Source organism: Grampus griseus (genome assembly GCF_964374135.1).
Source record: "Grampus griseus genome assembly, chromosome: X".
Taxonomy (NCBI): domain Eukaryota; kingdom Metazoa; phylum Chordata; class Mammalia; order Artiodactyla; family Delphinidae; genus Grampus; species Grampus griseus.
The window spans coordinates 56,291,747-56,306,175 of NC_138999.1; the positions used below are offsets into that span (position 1 = coordinate 56,291,747).

The window sequence follows — 14,429 nt, forward strand, 5'->3', positions numbered from 1 at the left end:
AGTAAACATCAGGATGCCCAAGGACCTGTAAATTGTGTGTATGAGAGCACAGGGGGAGGATGGTTCATAAGGTTTGAGTTTTAGATTATTCTTGTTTTTTTTAAATAATGTTATTTCTATCATCCTTTTTAATGGATGGTTCCTGTTTTACAGGCAGATTATAAAGGTAGGGACATTCTGTTATTTCTTTGATACAACTGGGGATTTCAGACTTCAGCTTCTCTCTCTCCCCTTTACTAAAGATGAAAATCAATATATGTGTTACAGTGTATGTTCAACTATGAGTGTAAATGTCTGACAATACCTGGGACTATTATAGTTGAAGTGAGAAATGCTGCAACACCAAAAAATTCCCATTCATTGACCCCAAAGTGGGATGATAAGTCTAGTCCTTCTCCAACAGATCTGCCTTTCTAGTCTCCTTCCCTAGCAGTTTGCTAGACATGATAGACATAGACACAAGTACAACATTCCCTTGATTTAAAACATTCCATACTTGCCTATCATCTATGTGATAAAGCCCAAATTTCTTAATATGATATACATGCTCCTTTAAAGTCAAACCCCACCTTTGTTTTCAACCTCATAAACAGCCAGTCTCCCCACATATACAATATACACTCCAGCCACACTGGTCTCTTTTACCCCTAAACACTCAGTGATTTTGTTTATGCCCTTTCCATTCCTCTCTGCCTGGTGAAATCCTCACTATTCTTCGAGGTCCAGGTCATATATCACCATAAACATTTCCTGACCTCACCTATGCAGAGAGATTGTTGTTCTTCCTCTTTTGTTAATACTCCTGTTGTAACATTCACCAGTTTGACATTTTCTAATTGTTAGAATTGTTAGCGGGCGTTTATTTCTCCTCTACCAAACAGGGTTAGGGCCTATGTTCTTTTCGTCACCCAAAAGCAAAGGCCTAACAATGGATGTCTGTTGAATGAATGAATGAGTGAATCATGAATATATTAGTAAATGATTTAATTGAAGATCCAAGGTATGAATAGTGGAGACTGCATTTAGGCAGAGTCCAATCCAAGGATATACTAGGTCTGTCTGGCAAGAGGATCACAGAGAAAGCAAGATATGAAAGTTTGAGTTAGGAGGAATTTAGAATGATGAATCATTCATTTAACCAGTGTTTAAACGGAGCACTTGTCCTTAAGGAGTTTAGAGTCTGTGACTAGGGAGAATGAACATCCTTGTTTTCTTAGCTCAAACAGCTTTTCTAACAGGGTAGCTGTGCTGTGTGTTTTTGGCCACTGATAATAAATCCAAGTTTCCCTTCTTTCCCAATAGCCCGGAAGCTGAAGAAACTTGGGAATCTGAAACTACAGGAGGAAGGGGAGACTTCCAGTGCCACCAACCCCACTGAGGAGTCAGCCCAGAAGCTGACAGTGTCACATATTGAAGGCTATGAGTGTCAGCCCATCTTTCTGAATGTCCTGGAAGCCATTGAACCAGGTGTGGTGTGTGCTGGACATGACAACAACCAACCTGACTCCTTTGCAGCTTTACTCTCTAGCCTCAATGAACTGGGTGAAAGACAGCTTGTACACGTGGTCAAGTGGGCCAAGGCCTTGCCTGGTAAGGAAAGTGGGGGCATGGAATGTGGGAGGTCATATTTAGTGAAGACTTCTTTGGGCCAATCACCGTGCCTGTTTACTTCCCATCCATTAACTCATGCAATCCTCACCATAACCTTGTGAGGGAAGAGATTGGTAGAAATTCCTACATTAAAAATAAGGAAACTCAGAAATCAAGGAGAAAAGCAACATTATTGAGTATCCCACATGCCTCACATCAGCACACAGCAACCATGTTTCTATGTTCAACCCACAGATTTAGTCAGCAAATGTTCCCATAATCATGGATCACATAGACATACCCTTATATGCCTTAAGATGCTCTTCTATATGTACACACACAGGTTCACCCCAAAGATAATCTTGAGTCTAACTGATATTCTGTCTTTAATATTACTTGGAACCCATACCATGGGAACTCTTATAATATGGTATGATAGAAGGAACATGGGGTTGGGAGTCAAAACAGTTATGTCCTAGTCTTAGCTCTGCTGGTAACTCATTATGTGATCCCTTCCCTTTCTTGGTCTCAGTTTTTCCATCTGTACAATGTGTGAAAAGTGGTTTGGACTAAATTGATGGTTTTCCAGTTTTACTTCAAGGAACTCTTGGTGCTCTTTAAACTACCTTAAGGAATTCCCTGGCAGTCCAGTGGTTAGGACTCCATGCTTTCACTGCTTGGGGCATGGGTTCGATCCCTGATCAGGGAACTAAGATCCCACAAGCTGTGCCATGCGACCAAAAAAGTAAAAAGAAAAAAGAAATAAAATAAGCTACCTTAGCATCATCATAGTGAAAGGAAACATTAGGTGATAGTGAAAGAAATATGAAGTGTTTTTCTAACTTCTGCATGGATACCTCCAGTGATGGGGAATTCACTTCCTCTCTTGGCCATCTGTTGTTTGGAAAGGTCTGATTATTAAAATATTGGAGCTTAAAGAAGCCCCAGAGATCCTCTGTCCAACGATTCACAAATGTTCCTTTAGCAGCCAAACTCTTTATTTCTCAAAAACATGGTACACAGATCCAAGTGGAGCTGGTTGATTTAAAGCCAGTGCCTCTCCCTCACTACCCCTAGAGAAGCCTCAGATCACTCTTGCAGAATCTTAGGGCTCCAGGGAACACAGTTTGGAAACAAGAGAAACATAAACTCTTTAAGGGTTCTCTTAATCCTAAACTTCCATGACTGAAAGATTCTTTTGAAACATCAACAACCAAACCTCTCCTTGTGGAGTCAAAGATTAACCTGCCATTTAATAATAACTGTCAATCAGATGTGAATTTATGGTGAACAGAGAAGTTTCATATGTAGTACCTCATTTGATCCTCATAAGAATTCTGTAAAGTAGGGATTCTTTTCCCTGTTTTATAGATAAATACACTGAAGCTCTGAGAGGTGATGTGCTTGCCCACAGTTGCACATTCAGAAGGTATCAGGGCCAGAACTTGAGCCCACGTCCCCTCCTAACTCCAAATCCCCTCCTCATCCAACTCTACCCATAGTCTGTGTAGTACCACTGTAGTTCTCTAGCCTCGGGCTTTACAGTGAGGGACCAAGACTTTATCCAAGGCCAGTTGGGTCATAATGTGGACTTGCTGCCTTGGAAGACATTGCATGTTGACTGTCAAGCCCCCTTTTTGTCTTTCCAACTCACAAGGCCCAGTTACAGCTACCAGATTGTCCCTAACACCTTCCTAGCTTGGAAAGCTGAGGTTGACTAGCCAATTAGATCCCTGGGAAGAAGGCCCAAGGACTCTGGCTGCATATACACTGTACCGAAAACAGAGAGTTCACACAGGGAAGAAAAAAATACAAAAAAAAAGGAAGAAAAGAAAAAGTTGCTTTAATTCTTATCACTTATTCAGCTGGGTGTCTTGATGTCATGTGTCTAACAGAGATTCAGTTTAATCTTTCCAAGCAGTTGCCAGACACCTTAGTGTCTCATTTTATAGGATAGAACCTTTTCTTATATATGATTCCACTTAATCCTCATAGCAGTCCTATGAATCATAAGGACTTTCACTCCCATTTCAATGATAAGGTTCAGAGAGGTTAATTAACTTGTTCTATTTGGTCACTTAACAAATGCAGCCAGAGCTTGGGCTCAAACCCTCTGAGTTCTAGTTTGATGGTCTTAACAATAACCTGGTGCAAAGCATTATGGCACAATTTGTATAACTGGGAGCCACTGGATTTCCTCAGCCTAACCTCCAGGGTTGGAAGCCCTTTCCTTACATTAACAAGTCTGCAAGTTAATATCAGTTCACCATCTAGCTTGTCTAAGGAAATGATCTCTGACCCTGAGTAATTTAAAGAATAGCTTCAAAAGAAAGCCAAGTACCACATTCATTAGAACTGTTATTCATGTTATCAATAATCACCTACTAATTCAAGTTATTTGCTCATTGAACACATTGAGTTCCTGTCCTTTGAGAGGCACTGTGCTAAGTACCTACTCAGATCAATTTTGTTGTGAAGTTTTCTGTGATAGTGATGATATATGTAAATTGCCTACTACAGCACCTGGTACCTTAGTAAATGATAACTATTGAGGGAGGGTGAGTAGACTGTATGTACACAGTATATTTATAATCAGATGTATCTGGCTTGGAATCTTAGCTATACGCTAGTTGTGTGACTTTGAGCAAACCACATGTCTGCAGTACTCGTTTCCTCATTTGTAGAGATGGTAGAACAATTGCTACCTTGCAGATGGTTATCAGCACAGAAATTAGGTATAAAGAGCATCTAGTATAATAGCTGAAACATAGAAGATGCTCCGTAAATGGTGGGTCATTATTATCAAGCTTGAGTGCTAAACCACTAAAATCATTTTAAGCTGCCACTAGTTTTTCCTAGAAACTCATTCATGGGTCCCAAAGATGAATTGTCTTCTTTGAAGACCTTAGCTGTCAGGTGCAATAAAGCAGCAAATATTTCCTAATTGACCTTTCTTTGGGTATGTTCTTCCAGACTAGACATGAGACTATAGGTTTCTACTGAAGATTGCTAAGAAATGATGTTGATTGGATTCTAGTGAGAAAACAGAATCTCAGGTTAGCCTCTGCTCCCTAACCTGTTTTGTGTGTTTCATAACCTGAAACCATGACTTCTCTCTGTTTCTCCAAAACAGCCTAATGCAGCGCCAAATAGGTGTTGAGTGAATGAATATATGTTGAAGGAAACCTGTAGACTGGAACTACTGTTTCCTCAAGTCATCCCTTGATAGCCGTACTATCTGAGCAGGCTGCTTCAAAGGATGGGCATTAGCGGGCTAATTTTCCTATAGGTCTAATCTGATTACAATACCTAACTCTGTTCTCTAATGCCCAGCCTTTGAAGCAGCTATGTTGTTGATGCATATACAGTAATTAGGCTTGAGTTCTAAGCAGCTCTCACTAAGGACTGTTAATTAGTATTACAGCCAAACTAAGCTTTCCCTTTTTCTCCTCTTTTTTAGTTCTCTGGCATCTCAGGGAAGGAAAAATCATCAGTATTGACGGCTTCCTTGGTATTTGTACAGTTTAATCCTCATCCCCCCATGCACCCTCATATTCACACACTCACCAACCAAGGCTTTCCTTGATTCCCATTGCCTCCCACCCCAGGGGTTCAGGGTTCAAGCTCCCGGGCCCCTCCCAAAGAGATTCTTTGATGTTCCATGCTTGACCCTGGCTTTTTGTCTCCTACTGGAAAGAATCAGTCCCAGGTATTCTGTGCTACAGAAGGGCTTCAGGCAGGAAATACTCTGGGGTCTGAGGCTCCAGCTAGTCTGTTAGCAGACTAGCTCCTGTGAAGATGTGAGGCACACGCCTGGGAACTAAGATTGCAGTCAAAGGTGGTGATGTGAGGAACTCTAGCATCCTGATGTCTGGTAGGCTTGGAACCTAAAGGAAAAAAGGGTAAATAGGGGGTGTGTGTGTCAAGAACCAACCAAACAGAACAATGTGTCTAGATAGTGTAGACTTCAGACCTGAGCCTATGGCTAAGAAAAAACTCATGACCTTGGTAGTTCTTGAGCTGTGTTGTTCAGCAGTAGTATGGGAGAAGCACTGAAGAAGAGAATTAGAACACCTGGGTTCTAGTCCCATTTCAGCCACATACAGACTGTATGAGCTTGGGGAAGTCAGTTAACTTCTCTGGCCCTCAGATTCCTTGTTGACAAATAAGTGTCACATTGCCCACACTCTAGGGTAATTGTGAGGGTTAAATGAGGTCATCATCAGGAAAGTTAGAAGCATTATACAAATTCATGTAAGCATTCCTAATAAGGTAAGTAAGACAAAATTTCAGATAATTCTGGATCTGTTAGGGAGAAGATAAATGAGGCACTGGTAGGGGATGAGCTCTGAGGTGATGCTTTAAGTATCCAACTATTTGGAAATCTCCAGGAGAGCATACATATCTGTTCTACCTATGTGGAGGCAGCATCTGGGAGCCTCTGTTATCTGAGCTTAAGGGAGGTAATTTGGAGATCATCTATAATTCTCATTTTATAAAATGAAAATAATGAGAATCCTAAGTCTAATTAATATTTCTCAAACGCCTACTCAAATATCTGAACTGTGTTATATACTAGAGAGATAAAGATGAATAAGAAGGGAATGGTCCCTGTCTTCAAAAAGTTCTAAGTCTTACAGAGGAGACAGATATGTGCATAGATAAATTCCAGTACAGTGTAATGAGTGCTATAATTGGACAGAGCTACTTAAGATTCAGCAAGATGGTAAGAGAAGAATCACTAGGTCTTCTGTCTGGATGAGTTGGAAGAAGCATCACAGAGGAGGTAGCCTTTCAGTGAAGACTTGAAAGATGAGTAGGTGTTTATCAGATGGAAAGCCTGGGGAGGGAAGAATGCATTCTAGGGAAAGGCAGCTGCCTGTGCAGAGATAGCAGAGATTTAGAGGCATGATGTGTGTGTGTGTGTGTGTGTGTGTGTGTGTGTGTGTGTGTGTGTATGTTCAGCAAACTGTGGGTTTTTCAGAATAGCTAGAACCTAAATTATGAGAAGGCAAATGGTAAGAAATTAGTCTGAGAAAGCAGGTCATAAAGGGCCTGTTTGTGTATAATAATGGCAGTAGGCAGGAATGGCAGTAGAGTAGGAAACTATCAGGGCCAGGTATTTATTGAATAGAAAACAATAGAGAGGAAGTGGGAGGCAGGAAAAGGGTCAGAGAAAAGAGATGGAACCTAAAGGTGGTGTGGAGAAGGCATGGCTGTCAAAGGCATTCCACCATATGCTGATATGTAATAGTATCCCTTTCCCAGGGTTGTTAGAAGGTACAAACAAGATTATAGCTAGAAAAGAGCTTTGTAAAGTGAAAAGTGCTGTTCATGTGAGAGAAATGATTATTACACTGTGTCTTTGGAAAGGCAGTGAGCCTTTCTGAAGATCAAGGCTTTGGAATCAGACTGGCTTTGGAACTTGATCTGCCAATTACTAGCCTTATGATCTTGGACAAGTTCTTCAACACTTCTGTGACTCACTTTTATTGATTCACAGAATGGGAACAATAATAGTATACACTTTATTGGATTCTTGTGAGAAATAAATGAATTAATATAAGTAACATGCTTAGAAAAGAGTTAATTCATTGTAAGCAGTCAGTAAGTGTTAGATTATTATTCTCTTCCAATGGACAGTGCACTTTTTGCCTCTGTTTCTTTTGAGCAGCTCAATGAAGTAGGGAGTGCATGGAGTGTTATCCCTACCATATAGTTTGTTCCCCTCCTGCTCCCCAGCATTGATGGCCCCTGGGGCTCCTCAAGGGCAGCCCAAGTGCCAGAAATTCTCAGCCCAGCAGAGTCCCAGACTTCACTCAGCCCATCAGTGCTCAGTCTGACCACTGCCTCTGCCCTATCTCCAGGCTTCCGCAACTTGCACGTGGACGACCAGATGGCAATCATTCAGTACTCCTGGATGGGGCTTATGGTGTTTGCCATGGGCTGGCGGTCCTTCACCAATGTCAACTCCAGGATGCTCTACTTTGCCCCTGACCTGGTTTTCAATGAGTAAGTGCTTATGGGTCCAGAACTCACATAAACACAGACCTCGTTGGTGGTGATGATGGTAATGTAAGTAATGGTGAGAGTTGGTTCATTTGACCTTTAGGTGAGGCAGTAGAAGCCCAGCCAGCCTGCTCAATCTGAGGTGGCTTTGCCTGGCTGAAAGGCCAATTGGTAGGAGGGAACAGGGGAAGGCTGTCGCTTTTCCCAATCAAGACTCAATCCTGGTAATTTGGCAGTGCTTCTGACCTGCTTTTACCTTATCTCAGACCCTCATGTCAGGATCCTTTTTCTTCACTCTGAGCAACATAGGGAGTGAACAGAGAGACTCTAGTTGTGAGGGCTGAAGTTCCTTTGGTCCCTTATGCTACCATCAAAAGCTACTGCCAGTCACCATTTGTTGAGAAACTCCTTTGTGCCAGGACCATACTAGATATTTTCCTAATCCTTTCTCATTGAGCACTCATGAGAACTTGATTTCCCCTTTAAAAAAATTTTTTTAATGGATGGGGAAAATTAGGTTCAACAAAATAAAGTGACTTACCCAACAACGTCAAACAGCTAGTGCATGTTGGCAACAGAATTCAAAGTATGGCTCTGTAACTCTTAGCTCTTATACTGCCTCCTGATGGTAAGTGATGAGGAAGTGCAGCTCCATCATTTTCTGGCCATGTGACCTTGGCCCAGCCACTTCCCTTCTCTTAAAAACAGTTTTAATAAATGCTTGCCCTGCCACCGGCTCTATTTACCCTTCATGAATTTGGCCAAGAGCTCAGGGTTTAAAATTGTACTTTCCTCAACTGAAACCTCTATTCTGTTATTTCCTACATCATTGTCTTTGGGTAAGACCCTTACCTTCCCTGATCCGCAGTTTCCTAATCTGTTAATAAAATAAATCTTTCTTAAATGGTTTTGTTATGACAACTAAAATAGGAGCTAGTGGATGTGAAATGTCTGTCCCATAATGGGCAAGAAATAAAAAAGAAGTACCTTTCCAATACTCTCTTTTCCTAACAATGATAATCTGTTCTGTGTCTGCTATTTGAGGTCCCTTGTGGCATTGTGAATGGAGCTGGCCAGAAAAAATCTTCCCAAGAACTTTGAGCTAGTCTCACCACAGAGAATCCCTTTGGTCAGGAAGGAATTGACCTTCCCTCCCCTTTAGCCCTTTAACCCAGAAGAGCCTTAAAATAAAATCTACAGTCCAGTGGTTCCTTCCAGTACAGCAGTGCCATATGGGGGAAAATAAGCGTCCCCAGCTGCCCTCTTCCAACTCAGCCAGCTCTGGTAGCGAGAAGCTAAGAATAACCATTGAGCTTTTGGCACAACCTGCTTTGTGGTTTCCAGATCTCCAAAGAGTTACCTATGATGCCATCTTCTGGAGCAGGCCTTAAAAAGCCCTCTTCCTGTTCATCTCTCAACCCACCCTCTTGCTGCCCTCCAGCGATTAAATCAACTACTGGGCACCTGCACTACCCTCCCCATCCAGAGCCTGAAGACCTTTGAACCTTTGCAAGGTGATAATTGGCTATTTTCTAAATCTTCATTTCCTTTTCCACATCTGTGTAAATATGTGACACCCTACCTCAGCTATCTGGTCCACTTCCATGTACCTCATCAAAAGGTACCACAGGATTCCCCACAGAGTCAGGGTCCTATATCAAGCCCCAGGGCTCCTGAAACAGCAGACCCCCTTCCTCTTATAGGAACCCGCCATGTTAGAGCTCTTAAAGTCCCTAGAATCATCTAAACCAATGTTTCTTAACAGGGATGCTGTTGACATTTTTCATCTTTTAGCACATTCCTGCATATTGGAATGTGTTTAACTGCCCTGGTACCTGCCCACTAAATACCAAATAGGATCCTAGTCACTGTGACAGCCCAAACTGCCCCCACACATTTCTAGCACCCACTAAGGGAGCAGTACCTCTCCAGTTAAAAGCCACCAGTTGCTGCTAGCCTCCTCAAGGTACCAATGGGGAAACGGAGGTCCAAAGAAAAAGACAGGGACTCTGGGCCAACCTATTTGCTGACCTCTCTGACACCAAACCCTGTCATCAACCCTGCTTTCTTCTTTTCTCCTCCTCTCTTTGTGGAGAACACAGTTTGTGAGGGTAATGGACCTGAACCCTAGCTGTGTGACCTTGGGTAAATTACTGAACTTCTCTGAGGCTTATTCTCCTCATCTGTAGAATAGTGAATAGAATCATAATGGCACTTTCCATTTTTTGAGCAATTACTATGTGCCAGGCACTGTGCTCCATCATTTATTTCCAATGTTCGTCTCCCCACTTCTCCATTCTCTTTTAATCCCACCTACTTCTGCTCACCTCCTGAATTCCATTCCTGCCCCTTGCTTTCTACCTTCTGCACTCTATTCCTTTCTTTCCTCCTCAGGTCTTATTCCTTTTCCCTTTGAATTCCTTCCCTTGCCTTTCTCCCCTCCTTTCTACACCTTCTCTGTTCCTGGGGTCTGCAGCAGTATTAGAGCAATCCTTCATGTCAGGATTACAATTTCAATGGTAAAAATACTGCAGTGTTGTCATCAACAGAGGCTTGGAAGCACAGACAGACCAGAGCAAGGCCATGCCCTAAGGCTCAGCAAATCTTACTTAAAAATTCCTTAGGGCGAAAGAGCTTGGAGCAGCATTGTTTTGGTCAGTTGACTTGTGATACTATCTAAATGCTTCATTTTTCCAGTTGGGTTCCAGCCTGCATCGAATATTTCTACATTATCTGCCCCTTCCTTTCCCTCTTTCTCTACCATCCAAGATCTCTCTGAGATAGGGTGCTGAGCTTCCACCCAGCCAGTACCAGGCCTGCTCAACCTGTGAACAAGGCTAGTGGTTTGGGGACCAAAATGTCAAACCACAGGCTTCAGACCCAATCTGGGAGGGCTTTTTCCTCACCACTTAAGTGAGTGTCAAATTCCCTTTCCTTTCTCCACAAGATATAAAATCAATTTCTCTCTCTCCCTCTCCTCTTTGTCTCTCTCTCTCTCTCTCTCTCTCTTTCTCTCTCTCTCTCTCTCTCTCTCACACACACACACACACACACACACACACACAGACACAGACACAGACACATACACAATTTCTGAAGTGCTGAAAACCAGGAAGGTTTGCTAGCAGGAGGATGCTGTATCTTCTCTTATGGGCTTGTCATGGCCAGTCATGGAACAGAGAGGTTGCTCCCCTCGAGAATCTGTCCAAGCCTTGGTCACTTCCCTATATAATTTATAGGTGATAATGTGATGATGTTTTCACAAGTCACTATAATAAAAGCAGCTCACACGTGTTTATAACTCCCAAACTGTGATAAGGAACAGCCAGTATATGAGGGAGTAGGCTCCGCTTCAGCAGGGGACATTTAGATTTGACATTCAGAAATATTTTCTGGCTGATTTGATAAGCACTGGAACTCATTTAAAGGGACAATGGGGAATCTCCTTTTCTGGGAGTTTTTAAAGAAATGATTAAATTTCTAATATGGGAAGTGTGGTCACTTGGGAATCCTGATGTCCTTATTTTAAGACTTGATTTCTAAGGCCTGTCTCCTAGAAATCCTCCAAGTTTGAATGTCTGGGAGGCAGGTTCTGGCTCTGGCTGCAGCTGAGATTTTAAGACTAATCAGGGAGACCATGTGCCAGTCCCATTGTATTCATTTGGTTAGGCTTTCCTGTCCTTGTGCCAGGAAACAGGAGGACCACGGGGACCTGGAATTTCCATGTGGTAATCTATATCCTGGCCAGGCAAGATGAGTAGTTATCAGGATATCATGATTTTGGAGAAAAAAGAACAACTTTGTTCCTGTCACTGAAGCACCAGCAAGAGAAACAGCAAGCTCTTCTTGGAGAACTTGGAAAGGGGAGGGCAACCACAGATATTCTCTCTGGGTTTATTGTAAGCCTTTCCTTACTCCTCTTTTTTTCTCTGTGCTTCCTTCCCAGGTACCGCATGCACAAGTCCCGGATGTACAGCCAGTGTGTCCGAATGAGGCACCTCTCTCAAGAATTTGGATGGCTCCAAATCACCCCCCAGGAATTTCTGTGCATGAAGGCTCTGCTGCTCTTTAGCATTAGTAAGTGCCTGGAAGGGCAGAGAATGCCCCTAGGGGCATAGGGGATCAGAGGGAAGCTGCTTTTTTCATTAAAGGATTATTGGGAAGAAGCCAGCTCCTGAACATTTCCCTTCTTCTTTCACCTTCCCTCCTCCACTCTCCCTTAGCATCCTTTTTCCTAACAAGGATGAATTTCATGGCTAGAGACCAATTTCTTTGCTATAATTCAACCTCCATTAGATCCCCACCTACCCCCAATCTCTTTCTGGTACAAGGTCTTTTTGTCTGGTTTTAGCAGGTCTCTGAATTTTTCCATAGCTTCTACCATAGAAACAGGCAAGGACCACCTTATATGTCTTGTAGGGCAGAAGGGATTGCCTCCTGGAAGGAATTTCCTCTTCTGCCAAAAAGAGAAGTTCTGTGTAAGCAACTCAGAAAGGGCTTATTTGGCAGCCAAGGAATATTTCTTTAATGTCTCTTCTAAGCAGAGTGCTTAGCCTCTATGAGGGAGAAAGGAGACAAAATTTGATATTCAAGACCACGTGTTTTAATTTTCTAATTCAGAGCCAGACTGTGAACAGCGTAAAACCATAGGTCCTAAGAAATGTGTAGATGAGAAGTCTAGAGAATGGAAAAGCTCATTAAATTTTATTTACTTGATACCCTACACACTGGGTCCAGCTAGCTTTTTCCCTAAGACCTTCCTAGCAGACTTCCTAAAGGTCCCAGGCATATAGGCCTCAAGTGACAGGAAACCAAGTAGATGGTTCTCTCCCTGTGGGGGTGGGGGTCAAGTTTGTGGTCAGAAAACTTGGTGCTTTATCTAATGCTCCTTCGTGGGCATGCTTCCCCTCCCCATTCTGTCTTCATCCCACATCAGTTCCAGTGGATGGGCTGAAAAATCAAAAATTCTTTGATGAACTTCGAATGAACTACATCAAGGAACTTGATCGTATCATTGCATGCAAGAGAAAAAATCCCACATCCTGCTCAAGGCGCTTCTACCAGCTCACCAAGCTCCTGGACTCTGTGCAGCCTGTAAGCAAACGATGGAGGGTGCTTTGTCAGGGAGAGCAGCCTGATAGAGCCAAGTGATAATATGCTCTTCTAAGGTCTGGCACCACCTGTTCGGAGGTGCTTCCATTCCCCTCTGGCTTTGAGTGTGGTCCAGGAAGAAAATTCAATGAAGAAGAAAGGAACACAGGTCACAGTGTCCCAGCTGGATGTTGTGAAAGAGGTGGAGGAGTTGAGAACAGAGCAGTTGGGATTCAGAGAAGGGGCTTAGAGTAGATAAGTTCTCTACGCAGACAAAACAGACCTGGATGTTTTCCCCCTCTTCCTCGAGTCATGTGCGTTTGTGTGTGTGTATGAGAGAGCGAGTGTGTGTGTGTGTGTGTGTGTGTCTATGCTGAGGAAACGGAACACGCAGTCTTGAGTCAGAGAGCTTGCAATGGTGTAAGAGATCTCTTGGGAGCCTTCGATGACTCCCTGGAGACAATTTAGTGCACATGTGTGTGTACGCACACGTGTACACACACACACACACACACACACACACACACACACACACGGAGGCCCAAGGACATGGAAGGAAAGAGGAGGAAATCAAAGAATGTGGGGATAGACCCTGACAAGAAGCCAACTCCTTGTCAACCCTGTTTTCTCCCTCTCTTATTGTCCTCCTGCAGATTGCACGAGAGCTGCATCAATTCACTTTTGACCTGCTAATCAAGTCCCACATGGTGAGCGTGGACTTTCCAGAAATGATGGCAGAGATCATCTCTGTGCAAGTGCCCAAGATCCTTTCCGGGAAAGTCAAGCCCATCTATTTTCACACGCAGTGAAGCTTTGGAAGCCCCCATTTCCTCACCCCCACCCCACTCCCTTTCTCAGAAATCTTCTGCCTGTTTTAACTCTGCACTACTTCTCTGCAGTGCCTTGGGGAATTTCCTCTATTGATGTACAGTCTGTCATGAAGATGTTCTTGAGTTCTATTTGCTAGGCTTTTTTTTTTTTTCTCTTTTCCTCCTTTCTTTTCTTTGCCTCCCTATCTGACCCTCCATGGCACTTTCAAACTCTGCTCCCCGCTGTGGCCCTTATCTGTGTTTTGAATGCTGTTGTATTTCTTTAAATCTGTGATGATCCTGTGGCACAGTGTCAAGTTGTGCTTGTTTATAGCACTGCACTGTATACCAGCCATGCAAACGTTTACTCACCTAATGCCACGTGAAGTTTAGAGAGGTAAGAGTATCTGGGAAAACAAAAGACAAACAAACAAACAAAAACAAAAAAAAAATTGCTAGGGTTTTGCCTCTTAAAAAATATAAAAACAAACAGCAATCCCTGAAGAGACCAACAGTAACTAGAATAAAGTGAAAATTGCAAGCCCATGGGGAGTCACTGCTTTCTTTCCCCAAACCCTCTCTCCCTAGGAGACTGTATTTTCTGCCAATGGCTATTGCCATTAGAGGGCAGGGTGACACCAGAGCTGACGTGGATGGGAGGCAGATTTAAGAGAGGACAGAGAGGACAAATGGATCACCAGTACCTGCCCAGAGCCTTGGCTCCTGAGGGCTAGACTGCTCAACTGCAGCACAGTTCATGGTACTGAAAAGTGTACTTCTTGTTTGAAAACTTGTCTGTATGGCCTCCCCCCACCAGTCCCTTTCTCTCTCATCCTCTGCCTCCACCCTCAAATTGACTTTCAATAGCTTTTCTAAGAGCTTTGAACTGAATGTTCTCTTTAGCCAAAACTTGGCCACTTCCACTGAAGA

The 14,429-nt window shown here is 43.0% G+C and overlaps 1 protein-coding gene across 1 annotated transcript in view; it reads left to right on the forward strand.

Moving 5' to 3' along the window:
• Window positions 1-13,944, forward strand: part of AR (androgen receptor) — a gene marked incomplete at both ends in the record, with an annotated part of 163,206 nt that extends 149,262 nt beyond the window's left edge. The window contains 5 exons of the mRNA XM_082681042.1: window positions 1,303-1,590; window positions 7,458-7,602; window positions 11,546-11,676; window positions 12,536-12,693; window positions 13,344-13,944. Coding sequence (XP_082537168.1) covers window positions 1,303-1,590; window positions 7,458-7,602; window positions 11,546-11,676; window positions 12,536-12,693; window positions 13,344-13,499 — 878 coding nt within the window. The remainder of the gene's footprint in view (window positions 1-1,302; window positions 1,591-7,457; window positions 7,603-11,545; window positions 11,677-12,535; window positions 12,694-13,343) is intronic.
• Between the last annotated feature and the right edge of the window lie 485 nt (window positions 13,945-14,429).